Consider the following 18,151-nt stretch of genomic DNA (forward strand, 5'->3'; position numbering starts at 1 on the left):
TCTCACGCCGGAGGGTGGTCACAAGGAGGTACCCCCCCCTTCTCAGTGACGAGCTCACGGTGTCTGTTTTGCAGGTCATCAGAAGAATAACCATCTTTGCCGGACCTAACCCTCGTGGGAAACATCTACTTGACCCTAAGATTATCCGTAATCTGCCGGGGTCACTTAGTGTTTCTTCAGATTATAAGTTGGTGAGTTAATTAAGAGTGTTTCCCATGCTTTTAGTTTCTTCTTCACGATATTAGTACTTGCAACACATATGGTTAGAGGCTGCTCATAATCTAAGCAAGAAATGTGTGTTTTCAGTGAAGCGATAGAACATTTTGGCCATGAATACTATGGAGAGTTTTTTAGATGCTGTGAACGCGCATTGGCAGAGGACGGGGTTTTTGTCCTACAGGTATCTCCGTTACATAACAAAGTACATTATTGAAACCATCAAATATGTTCTCCTGATCAAATTAAAGTACTCAAGGATTAAATTGATATAACTCAAACGATAAATTAACACACAAGAAACAAAAAATTGGTAACTCCCAATATTATCACTCGGAGGAAATATAACTCAAAAACCTCTATTATAATCGCTCTTAGCTAACTCGGTAACATTTATTTATAATGCTAAAACAACTTTACAACCTAAATAATGTTTATCTTCATTCTTATGTTTAATAATACAAATTTTTATCTTTATAAATTTTCAAGAATATTAATTCAATTCCTTTGGAATAACTTTAATTCATATCAGTCCAAGATGGAAAGTACGATGAATTCAGGCGGACACCAGGCTTTGTTAGAGAATACATATTTCCGGGAGGCGACATACCTTCACTTAACGTATTAACATCAGCCATGGCTGAATCATCAGGACTCTGGTAAGTGTTTCGTTAGGAGGTCAATATGTTTTGTGAGTATTCTTCGTTCTTACTTTTATAGTCATCTAAGATGTTATCAAAAATTGCAGTGTGGATCATGTGGAAAAGATAGGAAATCATTATTACCGGACACTTAGATGTTGGAGAGCTAACTTCTTAAAAAACCAAAGGTAAATTTTATATATATATATGTATATATATATATATATATATATATATATATATATATATATATGATATCAATAAATCAACCATTGTTTCATTTCATGAAATTTATGATTATGGTTGGTAATTCGTCAGCTGTTTATATTATTCCTAGAAAAATCCTTGATTTAGGCTTCAACCAAGAATTCATCCGCACTTGGGAGTACTATTTTGATATTACTGCGGCTGGCTTCAAGATGGAGACACTTATGAATTACCAGGTAAGTTGTCCAGTTAGAATAGTACGTCTAAACTAGTTAAAATGTTGCGTCTAAATCAACTACAATGGTACGTCTAACATACAAATTACGTCTTTCCAAGTTGTCCTATGATTATAATTGTGTATTCTAACTATTACAACGGTGCACCTAAAAGCATTAGTAACTGAACCAATAGATATGAACAAGCCTACATGCAATATATATTACCATCCTTACAAAACACAGAAACATCACAATTCTTTGCCTTGTATTGTTATTTTTGAAGGTTGTGTTCTCAACTCTCAAGACCAGGAAACATCAGTGACATACTTGGAGATTCTTAATTAACGCGCTAGCTCCAGCTTATTAATGACAAATTATGTATTTTACCAGACATCAGATTCTGCTTATGTACCTTCTAAAAGGTTAATAACTTGTTGCATGTAAACTAAATAAGGCATCACAGTGATGACACACGTCTAGTGAATAAGTTCCTTTGCCTATCATTGTGCATCTTATGTATTAAAAGTTGAGGTGAACTAGTACGTCACCATGTGAACTAGTACTTTGTTGATCTCTCATATAATAACCCTAAATACAAATAGAATACAATATACTTATGAACTATGGGCCTAGAATAAAGGCACCCAATAAACATAATACCTAAATACAGATGGGCATAATAAATTCTAATGTCCCCACCATTCGAGGGGAAGGAGGACGAACGCTCAAACTAATCCTGAAACAATTGTCGAGGAAGGCCTTTGACAAAAATATCATCAACATACTGAGAGGCAGACAAAGCGATGTAACATGAACTTAAACCTGACCAATTTGTACCTTCTCATGAACAAAACGAATATCATTCCAAATTTCCAATGTGCCATCCGACAACTTATGGCAAAACAACCACATAAATTGTATTACCTGGCTGCCAGTGCATATTATTAAAATATATGCAACCGGTCAACAAACAGCAGAATATAGAGCACCAAGAAAACAAAATGATAAAAAGTAGAAGTGTACATATAACATCTCCCCAATAGCCAAAAAGTCAAAAAGACTTCAACACAATAACAAAAACTGGAAACAAAGCAAAAAATGTAAAAAAACAGAAACCTAAAAAAAACATTCTTCAAATAATCACCACCATAATCCAAACATACGGTTCTAAACCAACCCTTAATCACATGAAACCGTCATATGAAACATAATAAAAATGTTTACTTGGGACCAATATCCTTGAGAGCACAGATCTGCTCTTCTCCCATGGCAGACATAACAGTCACAACAAGATCCTTCCCTTCATTAAAACCATCCTTAATCTGCACACATTTTGTTTTTATTTAGTCGTGATTTTGAATATATAACAAATAATTAAAATCACATAAACAAAATGCTTTCAACAAACCTGTGTAAGCAGAGTGTCATCGGTTGGAAGCCTGAGGTCATCCTTGGTACCACCACTTTCGGTCAACAAACTCACCTAAACATACGCCAAATAAGATATCAAAATATGCACAATAACATTCAATAAACTTCAAAATAATATAATGGGCTTACAAATCCATCCTCAGAGATATCGATGAGCTGGTAATCAGTACGGTTAACATGTGGAACCTGCAAACAACGAGAAAGTCACATAAGTAAAAAAAGAAACAAAAATATTTCATTACAAATAATCATTGAGGTATAAAAAACATACATCACAATTGTGGGAAGATGGAACAATATCTTCGAGTTTCTTTCCATTGAAGATATCAATTGCAACAAAGTGACATTTAGCGTGTCCGTGCTTGCCAGTCTTCGAGGTCGAGACTTCAACAACCTTGAAAAGATATTTACACAACTTTAACACACGAAACATATGATAAACAAGAAAACCATAATATAAGTTTTAATAGCTTTCATCTTCCAAATTCAGTATCTTTATGACAACAATTCTAAGAAAACCATAGACCAAAATAACTGTGATCAAAACGCTAAACCAAATCATCCCAAATAGGTGTGCATGAACTGAAATAACCTATCTGAAACCGAAACAAAAACCGACGGCTTTGGATTTATTCTTTTGTAAAAACCACACCAACCCAAATTCATAGATTCTTATTTTTTATTTGAAGTAAGTTACAAGAACTTATTAAATATCTAGCTCAAATATTTTTAACCCAAATGTAAATTAAATCAATTAGTTATTAATTAAAAAAATTATTTAGAGCCAAATTCATTAATATAGGCCAATTTCTTTCTCTTCCCAACAATTCAAAGCTCAAACGGCAAAAATGGAAAATAAAAAAATAAAAAAAACCCAAACCGAATAATTTTCAAAAACTAAACTTTTGATTTTCAGTTCAGTCTTAGCCCAAACCGATCCATGCAGACCCCTAACAGATATGACCAAAATAATCAGCTCAACAAACGAAATAAATGGAGCTTATCACAAACATTTGACCTACACAACATTATCAAATCCATAACTTACTCCAAAATCTTGTAACAGTAATCTTAATAAAGTTGATTTCCAAACAACTAACCCTATCAAATCCATAGATTTTTACTATAACACGCATCAATAGATTTCTTCCGTTCGCCGTTCGTAAACCATTCACTCGCTCAACAAACAAAACCTTGTTCAATTCGGTTTGGTTCACTTCCAGCCCTAAGTCCATAATAATCATATCAACAAATGAAACATAACTTACAACAATAAAGCTAATTAACTATCCAATCAATCAAAACCCTATCAAACTAAATTAAAAACATAAAATTTATATTCCAAACAATCAAAAACATAAAATCAATTATTCAAACAATCAAAACCCTAACAAACCCATAAAAACCTAGCATACAAAGCAGAGATTATTATTATTACAAGTATTATTAGCATCGATAATATCAGATCTGAAATTAGAATAATAATAATAATAATAATAATAATATAAACCTTGCAAGCACGATTCTTAATAACGATGTAACCGTTCTTCCTGATGGTACCGGCTTGCTGCGGGAAGGTCTTTGAAGCTCCGGCATCGGCCTTTGACTCAAACTGATGCTCTTCGTCAGACATGATTCTAATTGATTATTATTATTATTATTGGACGGAGAAAGTGAATGACGAAAAGTAAAGTTTGCAGAGTTGAAATTTTGGGGATTTAGGGTTTTTAACTAACGCCGTACAGAGATAATATCATATCTGAGTTTCATCAGACTGGATTCCAGCCGTTGGATTGGATTATATTTTGATTTTTGACATCTTTTGTCCTTTACTTTTCATGTATTTCTCTTTAAGGCTTCTTTTTCAGTAAGTTTGTATATGTACTCAAGGAGCACATGTCGGGGTACCCGACGACGTGAGAATCAATATATGTATATAAGTATAAGTTAAATAATAAGGTCGGCGGAATACTAGAGAGTATTCTTGTGCAAGAGCTTGGATCTCTTTACCATTCGGAGGTAGTGAGGTTTTTATAGCCGGACGAGAAGAGATAAGGTATGACCACTTGTCAGGTCGGGAAATTCACTAATCAGGATGCATGTACGTGCATCAGGGGAGTTGGTGGGCAATATGACCGACCAACGTTGACGTTTTGTACTATGCAGTACTATTGACTATGTGTTATCAATTCTATTTTGTTGGGCTGTTATTTTCCATAATGATACCTCCTTTTTTGTATCATGCTTTTGGAGATCTTTGGCGTGCTATTTCCGGAGGTGTCACTTGTCAGTGAATGTTTGGCGCCTGATGTTATGTTTCCCAGCACCACAAGTTGTACCCGACGCTTGGCTGTTTAGCCGGCGGAAGCGTACACTTGATCAATAGGTGGGTTTGGGACCCTACCTCTACACCGGCCTCCTACGCAAACTAGAGGCGAACCCAATGATTTAGCATGGGGTCATCCGCACCCTTTGAATTTTATTTTTTTTAGTATTTAAATGTTTAAATTCCAACCGCACCCCAAGAAAAATGACACAACCCCATGAATTTTTAAAACCAAATGCCAAGAAAAAAATTTGGTGGAAGACGAATGAATATGCAAAGGCCGATTAAACTTTAAAAATCGGGTACTATAAACTGAACCTATAACAGAGGTTTTAGTAAGCTGCTTGAGTACTTGACCAAACCAAAGGGCCAAACCGACGATGCCCCGGTTGATCCAGGCTAAAACATCATTCGGAATCGGGTAAAGAAGGAAGAAGCGAACATTGAATATTTTTTTTTCCCATGATCAAACCAAAAAAAAATGATATTATCAACTTCGAGTCTTAAAGTTTTGACCTTTAGTTTTATGTAAAAATCGCTTATCTTGAACGTCCAGCCGAAGTTGAACAAATGTGTTGATCATTCATTTCGTGTATGTATATCCTTTGAGGTATTTCCCTGCAAAAAAAAAATTAATGATCGGATAACAGTAATTATATAATTCAAGTTTAAAACTTTTGATATCAGTTGACAAAAATTGATGGAAAATTAAATAAAAAATATATATACAAGATGAATAAAGATATACTAACAATTCATTTGCTTCTTGGTATGTATAGCTTGAAGCAACAGCCAGAAGTTGTCCTCCAGAGTTAAATGATAATGATGCAATACTGTTTTCAAACTTTGGCATCTGAAACGATAACAAAGTCTAATTTGAGTTCAATCCTATAAAAATGTTACTTTGGTTATTCTTAAAATATTTATTACTGGATTAAAAATAAAAATTACCTCAAAAACTCTTTTTCTACTTTGAGCATTCCATATGGTGACATAACCATCATTATCACCAGTAATAAAGTCGCCATAAGTCCTGAACACAAAATAAAATCAATACTATGAATTTTAACTATTTTTCATAGCTAATGAGTAAAAAAGACGTACGATGGACTAAATACAATATCATTAACCGCAGCCATATTATGTTTTTTCTCCGTTGCCATTGGAATGCATCGAAAAGCAAACCTGCAACAAGTATAGTTACGAATTATTATTAATAATATTAACAGTATCATGATAATATTACTAATGAAGAAATATGCATGTTATTTTAACGCTTTAATGGAGTATCATAAGATGTAAACATACTCGTCTTTGTTTTGATTGGATGGATTAAAACATTTCAACGACACACGTCCTTCAACTGATCCAGCAGCAACTCCTGCGTTATATAATAAAAATAAATAACTGATTTCCATAGAAAGGGTCATCAACTTATATAAACTTATTACAGGATTACCTTGATCCAAATATGGCCGGACACACTTAATTTGGATGTCCATCCTTTTGCTATAATATGAATCATTGAACTTGCGTAAATCATAAAAATTAACCGATGATCCAACCGCAACCATTGCAATAAATCCACTAACGGACATAGATTCAACTGCCACATTAACTGTAGTTACACTTAAAGCCTTCATTGAACGTGAATCCCAACATTTAACCTTTTTATCCCAACCACCAGTAATAACTTGACCTGCAAAAAAGAAAGCCAGTAGCCGGTTACAAGAAAATCAGATACGAAAGGCAAAAAATTGCAAGTATAGAAAATTATAAACAGTTTAAATATGATCACTTTTAATAGCAATAACCATATTTTATACCGTATGATTAAAGAGTAAATTACTATTTTTGTCCTTTAAGTTTATAACTTTATACCATTGTTCAGAAATTGTTTTTAAATTAAGAAGATAACAAAAAAACATTTTTTATGTTTAAAAAGTTTGCACATTACATCCTTTCCACTAACGGATGCTAAATACAGCAACATCATGTCATGTGCTCTGCACATGAGAGCATTAATGAAAAAAAAAACTAACCCCCGTTAGTGGAAAAAAACGTGAAGCTTTTTTTAAACATAAATGATGTTTCTTGTTATTTCCTTAGTCTAAAGACGATATCTAAAAAATGGTGCAAACCTTAAAGAAGGGAAAGTGTAATTTACTCTATAAATATAATATTGGCACTAATATACAGTTAGCAATTTGAAAGTAACAACTGTTACCTGTTGCATCAGAATATTCAACACAAGTTGCTAAATCATCATGATTTCCAATTATTTTACTGATTCCTGAATGTAAATCATACCTACAAAAAAAGATATTATAAATGGTCATGCATGGATTACAAAAAAAAGCTATAAAGATAACATGTAAACAGACATCGTGTTATGATGCAATCGAATCTGGCAGTGGCATGATGCAAAATACATATATGATGGATGAAAACTGAATATTGTAACCAAAGAAAACATGATCACTCGAAACTATGCAAGTTAACACCTAAAATATAAGTTCAATATTCAAACATTGGCTTTCAAGGTCAAACATAGATATCCAACTTGGTTGCATTCATGTTGGCCGTTGGCCATAACATCTATGTTTGTCAATATCATCATTATGCATTTCACTAAAGCGTGTCTAATATTAAAACCCAGAAACACATTAATTTCAAGATTTTTAACATTAAATTTAACTCGTCAACTAAACTTAACCAAACCCTGTAAACCTGAAAACAAACCTAGTTATGGAACAATCAGAACCAGTACTAAATGCAACCATCTCCCCTTGAAAACAACAATCCAGAAGCTCAGCTTCCCCAGAAGCTTCATAAGTCACTTTAGATCCATCCACATCATACAATCTAAGACTCTGTACATACAAAATATTTTATAAATCAATAATACTGAAAATGTGGTATTAACTATTAAGAATTGCAAACATGCACACAAACTCACAATAAAGACAATAACTTACAGTATCCCAGGAAGAGATGAGGAGATTGTTGGATGCTGGAGCAAAGCGAATTCTGGAAATAGCGTCTTGAATCGGTTTTTCTTCAAACTTTAAACAATGTGCATTCATCTTTGTAAACTAGTAAATCTTGAAGTTGTTGTGCCCTAAGATATATAGAGGTTTGAATAAATAAATAAGTAAATAACAGCTAAATTTCTTACCAATTTATGCAACCATGTAATACTTATCGTTCTATGCAAGATATTGCCTGCTTAGAGAGTATTAAGGTGTGCCATTTGTGATATAAATGTATATATGATGCCACAAGTGTGACATGTTAGTTGTTGTGATATGTAATGCTACATAATTAATAAAACTGAACTTCAAATTCATCTCCCAAAAACAACAAATGCATATAAAACACTAAAGGATACAGAACCAATTCAACAACGTTTGTTCAAATCGCTTACTGATTTCCACAACTTATCGTTTCAAAGTACTTCAATATTTGCACATTCTTCTAACAACTGTAGGTAATTAAACAATGCTCATTCATCTTCGTAAGCTGGTACTGTTGAGACTTTTGAGTCCTATTGTCCTAATATACAAAGATTTGGATAATAGCTAAACTTCTTACCAATTTATGCAACCACGTAACGTTTTTCATCCTATTATGCAACATTGTGTCTGTTTAGAAAGTATTATTGTATGCAATATGTAATCTAACTGCTAATATATAATACCATAAGCTGTGACATGTCATATATTGATGTTATGTTAAATAAGAACCTTAACTTCAACTTCATCTCCTAACAACAATGCACACACAAAAGCATAAAGAACAAAGTCAACAATGTATGTTCAAATCGTTTACTGATATCCAAATCTTATCGTTTCCAAGTAATTCAATACTAACACATTCCTCGTTTCTTCTTACTACTTCAGTTAATTAAACAATGTGCATCCATAATCGTAAGCTGGTAAGTGTTGAGGCTTTTGAGTCCTAAGATAAATAAAAATCTGAATAATAACTAAAGTTCTTACCAATTCACGCAATCGTGTAACGTTTTGTCCTCATTTTACACAACATTGTGCCTAGTTAGAAAGTATTACTATATGCCAGTTGTAATCTGACTGCTGATAACTAATGCTGCATTATTAATAAGAACCTGAACTCCAAATTCATCTCCGAACAACAACAAAACACACAGATACACCAAAGCATACAGAACAAATTCAATAATATTTATTCAGATTCTATCGTTTCCAAGTACTTCAATATTATTATTATTAGTATTATTATCATTATTATTATTATTATCACATCTTCTAACTACTTGAGTTAATTAAACATACATCATTATATACATACACACTACAGTTAAGCTATGATTAACTATACTAACTAACTAATAGTAAAAGTTCCATGTCATCAACAGAAGCCACGTCAGCATCAATCAGGTAGAATAAATACTAATTGCTTAATCGATGAAAATTGAGCTAAATTAGCAGAGTTAGGGTTTCGACTATTGTAATTGATTTTAATTTTCTGAAAAATTATGCAGATATGAGAGAGTATTAAGCTGACCTAGGGTTTGTTGATGATAATAACAGCAGATCTGTTGCTTTATGCTTCTGCGGTTGGATGAATCCAGTTGTAAATTGATCAGCTTCGTGACGTCGTGTTCCCCGGTGCCGGAGCTATTCCGGTAGCACGGTGGTTGCTGACGGCGGTTATAGAGATTAAAGTGAGAGCGGAGTTTTGAAAATTGAAAGTGTTTCCCGCTACTTGCGGGCTGCGGCAACAAGAAAAGGAGTAGTAGATAAAGAGAGTAAAATGACTAAACTATCCTCTCGTGTAGGCCTGTAAACGAACGAGCGTTTGGCGGAAAGTTCGTTTATATTCATTTGTTTAATAAACGAATGGAACTTGAACAAAATGTTTGTGTTCGTTTAATTATAACAGAATTATAATTTTGTCGTCTTTAAAAAGTTTATTTGCATGTGATGTCCTTTACATCTTTACATGACATGTTTGTTTGATTTTCGTCCTTTTGACTAACTAGCGTCCAAAAACTCCGCTAAGTATTGGCATGTGAGGGCATTTAATTCTTTTTACGCATACTATTTAAGTATTTATAATTAAAAACAAATTAAATATATTATTAGAAAAAGAAACTAAATAAAGTATGTTAAACAAAAACCCCGTTAAGTCTTGGCATATTTGAATTTAACTGAGTTTTTGGATGACAATTAGTGTAAAGATAAAAAATCGAAGGTATTTTGTCATATAAAGGACAACGCCCGCAAATAAACTTTTTAAGATTAAATGACAACAATTGTAATTTTGTCTTTAGTTAAACGAATGAACATGAACACATGTTTCGTTCGTGAACGTTCGTTTATGTGATTTCATATATGTTCGTTTATGTTTCTTTGTGTTCATTTATGTTTGTGTTCATTTAAGTATGTGCATATATCTTCAATTATGTTTGTTTGTCTGTGTTTAATTATATTCATTTATGTTCGTGAACTTTTCGCTTAGATTTTAAATAAACGAACACGAACACACTTATTTTTTAAACAAATGAACATGAACACCAAATACGTGTTCGACTAAGTGTTCAGCGTTACATGAAAGAACACAAACATACCCTTATTCATTCGGTTCGTTTAGAGGTCTACTCTCGTGCTTGACACATGATTGGGGTTAACGAAAAAGTTTTAATGCTCAGTAGCTGAAAGGATGAAATGATCCTATATATTAAGTTGGATTTTGGAACTCTCAACAACTACTAATGTCGTACTCATAGCTTCTTATGTTGTACAACTGTCTTATGTTCTCTCTCTAAAACATTTTTAAATGGACATCATATACCACGACCACTTCACATTATCTTATGCTTTCCAACATCATTCCCTAAATCAATATCCTCTTTCTCTCTCATCTCTCTACCTTCAATATCATCATAGTCATGATTTTTCTGCTACCACGATCCCCTTCTTTATTTTCTACCGTTACCGTGGCAGAGGTATAACGGTGATCTTTGGCTCCAAAATCTCCTTTCTCTCACTGTTAAATGGGAACATATCTTGTAATTTATTTGGTTAACAACTAAAAGTGAATTTTTTTATCTTTATGAAAGACGAATAGGATTTTTTTTTATTATTGTTAAGGTTTGTGAAAACAATGTTTGTTTAGATAAGTCATCTCCAACTAGCCCGTTGATTTTACCCGTACCCCGTTAACCCGTCCAGCTAAATTTTACTCGTACTCGATTTAGTTACCTGACACAATGAACACCACTAGTCTAATAAAGTATCCCTGAACTAGTACAACAGTCTACTACACGTCCATGAAAGGAATATACCCCTGATCAATAGACGCGTATGTAATGGTTGTCTTAGTTTTAAAAGGCCGATCCAACCATCGATCAGGCCTGTCATTTCAACCAGCCGTCGTTAAAACTGACTGGACCAAATGAGGTCTGGTCCAGTTAAATGATACACTAACCTTGCAAAACTAACATATCAACATATTTTGTCAAGAACCACTCAAGATTAAAACATCTAACAAGCAATATCAAATATTTACAACATTTGCTGTAAAAATCATAACAAATCTCAACACTTTCTTTTTTCAAGATTACAATCTTGAACAGTGGAATCACCCGAAAACACAAATATAAAATCATTCACTCTGGAACATAAAATTCAAACTTCACATCCATCGAACCCGAATCCATCCCATTATCCTTATACTCAACATCCATTATCGTCCCCTCACCATCTTCTTCTTGATACTCTGCCTTCACACGTCTCACAGGCACGGTAACCGAGTAAATCGTCCCAAGCGCGGGGTCCGTTGACACGCTGAGCTGGACTTTATCTTGAGACTCGATCACCACAAAATCCGAAAGCGAGTTGACTATATTGGTGACTATCTTCTGTTTCGCCTCTTCACTGACCGCACACCGGTCAGAAAACAGAATCATTTTCAACCGTTGTTTCGCGACACTTGCGTTTGAGTTCTTGATCATTGTTGGAGATGGGAATATTATTTTCCATGCTAAACTTAAACGCTCGAAGAAGTTTAAGTTTATCGCGTTTAATAGGAAGCTTTCTGCATCTTGGTTAATGGAGTTTGTTGAGATTTCATAGTCGTTAATGAGCCTCAAAGGTCGTCTAGCATGCAACCGTGTAGTCTGCACATGCGTGGTTGAAGATGACCATATAGGTTTGTTTTCGGTTACACTAGATCCGCCATTTGTGAAACTAACAGAATCCACCTGTATTCAAGTACCAATAATAATAATATTTGATTATGTTCTTGCAAAAGATCAGCACTGATTCATCTAAACCAAATAGAGCATTCATTGTTAGTTAAAAACAAGGTGAGCATAATGGTTTCTTTGATTTATTTTTATTTCTGAAATCATCATCTCATTTAACTGTATTTATATTTGACAAAAAGTTTAGACCATCAAAATCAATCTAAATTAAAGCTAATCAGTTCATTTGGTTTGGATTTATGAGCTTTATCGTTCGATTAAGTTCCAAAAGTCAAAACTAGTAATGAACGGTTTGCTACTTTGCTGATTGCATTCCCCAAAAAGTAGGGCTGTTAACAAACCAAACTGAACCAAACAAGGCCTTGTTCATGTCTGTCTTTGAACAGTGTTCACAAACACCTAACTAAACGAAATTTTTGTTCGTGTTCATTCATTAAAGAAATGAACTTGTTTGTGAACTGTTCATGGACCCCTAACCTAACCCAAAGAAATTTCTTGTCCGTGTCCGTTCATTAAGGAAATGAACTTGTTCATGAACGGTTCGTGAACAAGCGAACACAAACAATCCTATATTTGATTTGCCTAACCGGGAATGGTCCGGCTACAAAGTTCATGTTTTTTAACATTCGTATTCATATGTGAATTTTACATATCAACTAATCACATAATACTCTTAAATATTTTTGTTTTATAGTTAATAATTTTGCTTAAATCTATATGATAAGATTAGAAATCTCATAACATAATTATAATAGACCTTTAATTCACGAACACAGTTGAACGAACAAGGGCCTCTGTTCGAGTTCATTCCTTTAGTTAATCCAACGAAATCCCTTGTCATGTTCGTTCATTTAGTAAACGAACAAACATAAACAAACTTTCAACCAAACAGTTCTCCTAACGTTCGGTTCATTTAGGCTGCCCGTAGTGGGGCGACAAATGCCCACAAAGTGGAGCAATTTTGTTGGTGAACACCGCACCCAGGCGATAAGAAAGGGGGGGGGGGAGTGTTTTTTGTCGCCGGTGATTGTTTGAAGAATATTATTATTATATTTTTTTTTGTGTGGTATATATATATATAGGGTGAGGTTATTGTACAATAATTGCTTAACGTACGATAGGTACGCGAGACGCTCAAAGGCAACAAAAAACGCTCAAAGGCAAAAAATTCTAAAACGCTTAGCCAAAACTAAAACGCTCAGCCAAAAAACTAAAACGCTCAGCCAAAAAGCTAAAACGCTCAAAAACGGTTTTCGTGAAAAAAAGTAAAAAAATTGATCGATTAACGATCCGAAACTGTTTTTTTCAGTGAACCAATGATTAATTGGATGTGTATTGACGATTCCGAGATGTTGGGATGTGATTTCATGGATCGATTTCGTGAATATTGGGTATTCGCGTACCTATTGTACATTAAGGTATTATTGTATTCCATCTTTTCTCTCTCTATATATGTGTGTGTGTGTGTGTGTGTGTGTTTATTGGGCTACAACACTACTGCACCCCTAAAACAACAACCCACCCTTAGCTGACTAGGCGCCACATGGCCCAAAACGCCCATTTTGTAGCCCCTCCACTACACATAGCCTTACGGCGAGAATACCTAAATGCTCATAATCAAACTCTACAACTAATTAAGCTCAAGCGAACCGGATAATACACATACGCCCAACTCCCCAAAACAAAACCCTAATTTTGCAAACCACATACATTCATCGAATTCATCAATTAATTATCAAATTAACGCAATAATGTAGCAAAATCAGCACTGAAATTAACAACAAAACAAACACATACCCAATAATTAGAACGTAATCAATTACTCAAATTGAAAAACTGAAAACAGAGACCTTGGGTTGTAAATTGACGCGAAGTGGGTTTGAAGGAGATGGGCCTAGTGCAGCAGAAACCCTGAAGTCACCAGCAATCGCCATTGTTGAAGCTCAATTGGCTGATAATGATAATAATAATTGATTAATTTCAGGTAGTAGTGTTATTGAACAGTAAAGTTTGACTGGTTTTACTCATACAGTCTGCAACGACGTCGTATAGCTAAGGCATGTGACATTGAGAAAAGTTTATTCTTAATGGCCCCTTGTAGAAAGTTTTATATTCAAAGATACCCTTCTACTTTCTTGAGTACAAAATCTTAGGACAATTTTCTAATGAGTCAATCTCGGTCTCAAGTGCGTCGGGAGGGCAAACAAATTGGACCCGATGAAGAAACACTAGTTCAATCCAAAGGGGTTAAGACCAAGTTTCGACGCGGGGTGGTGGTTCAATCTGATCCCCACAAGTTCCAACTGATTCAACCTGCAAAACCAAACACAGTGTGAGCTCGTTACGAGAAGGGGAAGATGAAGGGTCTTCTCGTAACCACCCTCCAGCTTGTCAATCAGTATGTGTTCTAAGAGGGTAATCGTAAGAGCGAGAGGGTGAGAATTCTTAAACCGTTGGTCCATGTGTGGTATTTATAGTCTGAAATGTGTGGAGAGGGATTGGCCGAGCTGTCACTATCAATAGAACATTCTATTTCGTGGCGGGGGGGGGCACATTTGAGGCCTCTGATTGGACGTGACAACTGGTAGATAAGGACAGTTGTCACTCTAATGTACTATACTAGTGCCTCGTGACTGGCTCTTCATGCAGTTGTGATCCCCCTTTTTCTGGATGTCGCTATTAGGGAATCTCAGACTATGATTGGTCCAAGGACTAGCCGTTATGCATCGTGTCTCCTCCGCAAGTGACAGGTCTTCTACCCCGCATGCTTCTCGCATGGTGATAAGGTTAGACCTGCACGTGTGATTAAAGACCATCTTGAGGTTTGCTTGGTCCTGCGTGTGGGTTTAGGACCTTATCTCTTCATCTGATTATCTGGAATTTTATAATCATTTTCTCGAACGATATACCCCAACAGTATAACTTTATTTTGCTTTCGCCTAGTAATACTTCATTCTACTGGCTCCATTTTGTATAACATGAAATTTTTTTATTTAGATTATGGTTGTTGTTAATATTATTTATTGTTAAAAACAAGAAAACATATAAAAACAAGAATTGTAAGAAAAAAATAAATGTACTTAAAAATCCAAATGAGTATTATTTAATACTCTCATTACATTTAGAAAATGTTAAATATAGTATTATGTGATCATTGTTCTTCGGTAAGGTGTTACGAACCTCGTTCGTTAATCAAATTGTACAAGAAAATAGAAAGAAACCATATAGAAACTAGAGACTTTTGAGAGCGACTTTGATTTGTTCAAATCATCATTTTTCATTCATAATATTCATACGAAACCTAAACTCCTTATAAAGAATTACCAGAACAAGAAAATAGAAAATAGAAACTTAACAACTAAACGTGAGAACATGGGTAAAACCCTAACCACCCACCACATGCAAAATTCATAAAAATAAATAACTAGAACATTAACTAGTAAAGGTAAAATAGTATGCAATGACAAGCACAAATCCAGGTAGTGCCTATGCTATTGGAAACTAAATAGATTTACATGCAATATTGGTACACATAAGGCTATGTGTTGTGATGCAACGAACGATGGCTTCAACAGATAAATTGAGACATGCCACTCGTGAACATGCCACTCGTGAACACCGTAATGGGAATCAAGCGAATGGGGGCTTCAACGGCACATGCGGGCTGGTTAGTGGCCGCGATAGGCAAAAAGTGAATGGTAGGGGCGCGGATGGCTAGCGGACCACAACGGGCTCAAGTGAACGGTGGCGCGAACAAGGGGTGAAGGGTTAGATCCAGTCAGCGCTATGTGACGCGATATGATAGAATGAATCTTGGTGGTGGCTTCAACCACAACACATAGCCGAGTTGATAAATATGTTTTATTGTTTTTCATTTTTTATTATTATGAATATATTTTTTAAAACAATTCATTTTTTTTAATAAAGACATCGATTTCAACAATCGGCTCGATTCAAAATTCTAACGAAACAACATAGATGAAACGATAGTTATATATATACACAATCATTACAACGAATTCCTACAAATAAAACAAAATGCAAAATTATATCTAAACGGTAGCATGACCAACGCCGTCGTCGTCACGTTTGCGCCTGGCGCCCGATCCATCACCAGCGTATCCGTACTCACGTTTGCCCCTGGCGCCCGATGTGCTCACCTCGTGGCCAAAACGTGGCGGTGGTACTTTGTACTCCTCACCACGCTGGCCGGCGGCCAAGACATTGACGAGCCAGGTCATCTGACGCTGTAGCTGCGACACTCCCTGCTCTATTCTCCGTAAACGGGCGTCAGTGACGGGATCTAAACGCACTGAGCGATATGCGCGCGGAACATGCTGCGGAATTGGAGGCTGATATCAACACGATAATTAAATAATTAAATGTTAATATTTAGATGAAACAAACGAATTTAAACGATAATATAACGTACCACAACTGGCTGGTCTGGATGCTTATCCTCCACCGCAACCGCGTCCACATGGTGCTCGCCGATCTGCACCAAAATGTAGCGAAAGAAACACGTTTTATAACTAAAAATGTATGAAACAGATGCTTTATAGGCGTGTTATTGAGCACAATGCGAACAATAGGCTCGATCCGTCCCATAATAAAAGTTTCATTTTACCGTTTCAGTTATCGAACAGATATCTAAAATGCTCCATGATAATAAAAACAGTGATTCATTCAAAGTGTAATATAAGTTATCCTGTAATTAAACTTCATCTTGTATTCTTGTAAACCAAATGGAACATTAATTATTAGTCCATTTACATGGTGAATATAATGGTTTCCATTGACTTATTATTGTTTTTGAAATCATCACTACATTTATATCTGATAAGAAGTGTACACCATAAGGTGTGCAAACTGCAAAGTCGGTTTGGTTCAATTATGAAAGATTGCTTAACCATCACCATAACCGAATGATCGGTAAACCATAGGTCCGTTAACCATCGGTTATGGATCGGTTTTGGTTAAATTTGGTTAACTGTCCACTGTATTTTCTTTTTATTATTTTTTTTTCCTTTGTTCCGGTTGAAAATGGTTCGGATGGTGTTCCAAGCTTGGTTATGGTTTTCCAAGCTCGGTTATAGACAATTTCACCATGAATTCAAATGTTTGAAGCTGGAAGTGGAGGTACAAAAGAGAAAATTTGAGGTATAAAGTTTGAAAAAAACATAAACATACAAGGTGCGATTCGGTTCCGGTTAAAGAAGACACATTACCCGTAAACATAACCGAATGGTCGGTTAATAATATTCACTTAACCATAGCCGGTCGGTTATAGTTAATTTCGGTAATTAAGCTCAAACGAATCGGATTATACACATACGCCCAAAATCCCAAATTGAGGTATAAAGTTTTTCCAAACGCAAACATACAAGGTTCGGTTCGGTTTCGATCAAAGTTGGTTAAAGAAGACACATTAACCGTGAACATAACCGAATAGTCCATTAACAATATTCACTTAAACCATGACCTATCGGTTTTGTCGGTTACGTTTAATTTCGGTAATTAAGCTCAAACGAACCGGATAATACACATACGCCCAAATCCCCAAAAAAACCCTAATTTTGCAAACCACATACATTCATCGATTTCATTACTTATTACTCAAATTAACGCAATATAGTAGCAAAATCAGCACTAAATTAACATAAAAACAAACAGAAACCCAGTAATTAGAATGTAATTAATTACTCATTAACAGACGATGAATTTGAAAAACTGAAAACACAGACCTTGGGTTGCAAATTGGCGCGAAGTGGGTTTGACGGAGATTATATTAAAAATAGTTCCAACTACAATAAAGAGGCAGGTAAGCGGGCAACAAGCTGCGCCGCCACCCCTTTTGAATGAC

The 18,151-nt window shown here is 35.0% G+C and overlaps 3 protein-coding genes across 3 annotated transcripts; all 3 read right to left on the reverse strand.

The window, feature by feature from the left end:
* Positions 1–2,263: 2,263 nt before the first annotated feature.
* On the reverse strand, positions 2,264–4,425 carry LOC143612570 (eukaryotic translation initiation factor 5A-like). Its single transcript, XM_077086521.1, has 5 exons — positions 4,224–4,425; positions 2,985–3,107; positions 2,843–2,899; positions 2,691–2,765; positions 2,264–2,604 (listed from the first exon to the last, which is right to left on the reverse strand). The coding sequence occupies exons 1-5, from the start codon at positions 4,344–4,346 to the stop codon at positions 2,503–2,505; spliced, it is 480 nt and encodes a 159-aa protein (XP_076942636.1). The 5' UTR covers positions 4,347–4,425; the 3' UTR covers positions 2,264–2,502.
* A 1,153-nt stretch (positions 4,426–5,578) lies between these two features.
* Positions 5,579–8,492, reverse strand: LOC143612573 (mitotic checkpoint protein BUB3.3-like). The gene is made up of 9 exons (XM_077086525.1): positions 8,018–8,492; positions 7,782–7,912; positions 7,267–7,349; positions 6,499–6,738; positions 6,348–6,420; positions 6,144–6,224; positions 5,991–6,072; positions 5,792–5,892; positions 5,579–5,657 (listed from the first exon to the last, which is right to left on the reverse strand). The coding sequence occupies exons 1-9, from the start codon at positions 8,123–8,125 to the stop codon at positions 5,579–5,581; spliced, it is 978 nt and encodes a 325-aa protein (XP_076942640.1). The 5' UTR covers positions 8,126–8,492.
* Positions 8,493–11,557: 3,065 nt separating this feature from the next.
* On the reverse strand, positions 11,558–14,283 carry LOC143612572 (cell division topological specificity factor homolog, chloroplastic-like). Its single transcript, XM_077086524.1, has 2 exons — positions 14,139–14,283; positions 11,558–12,285 (listed from the first exon to the last, which is right to left on the reverse strand). Exons 1-2 carry the CDS (start codon positions 14,220–14,222, stop codon positions 11,692–11,694), a joined length of 678 nt encoding a protein of 225 aa, XP_076942639.1. The 5' UTR covers positions 14,223–14,283; the 3' UTR covers positions 11,558–11,691.
* Positions 14,284–18,151: the final 3,868 nt, after the last annotated feature.

This window comes from Bidens hawaiensis, unplaced genomic scaffold (genome assembly GCF_021521415.1).
Source record: "Bidens hawaiensis isolate Kalapana, Puna unplaced genomic scaffold, B.hawaiensis_p1.1 tig00035038_1, whole genome shotgun sequence".
Classification (NCBI taxonomy): domain Eukaryota; kingdom Viridiplantae; phylum Streptophyta; class Magnoliopsida; order Asterales; family Asteraceae; genus Bidens; species Bidens hawaiensis.

Bases quoted from the DNA above. Each gene is read 5' to 3' on its own strand.
- LOC143612573 (XM_077086525.1), bottom strand. From the start codon at position 8,125: ATGAATGCACATTGTTTAAAGTTTGAAGAAAAACCGATTCAAGACGCT. The intron at 6,073-6,143 runs GTACGTCTTTTT...TTTTGTGTTCAG, and splicing joins GATATTGTATTTAGTCCATC to GACTTATGGCGACTTTATTA. The intron at 5,658-5,791 runs GTTAGTATATCT...TTTTTTTTGCAG, and splicing joins TACCAAGAAGCAAATGAATT to GGAAATACCTCAAAGGATAT.
- LOC143612570 (XM_077086521.1), bottom strand. From the start codon at position 4,346: ATGTCTGACGAAGAGCATCAGTTTGAGTCAAAGGCCGATGCCGGAGCT. The intron at 3,108-4,223 runs GTTTATATTATT...TATCTTTTCAAG, and splicing joins TTAAGAATCGTGCTTGCAAG to GTTGTTGAAGTCTCGACCTC. The intron at 2,766-2,842 runs GTAAGCCCATTA...GCGTATGTTTAG, and splicing joins ATATCTCTGAGGATGGATTT to GTGAGTTTGTTGACCGAAAG.
- LOC143612572 (XM_077086524.1), bottom strand. From the start codon at position 14,222: ATGGCGATTGCTGGTGACTTCAGGGTTTCTGCTGCACTAGGCCCATCT. The intron at 12,286-14,138 runs GTCTCTGTTTTC...ACTTGAATACAG, and splicing joins GCGTCAATTTACAACCCAAG to GTGGATTCTGTTAGTTTCAC.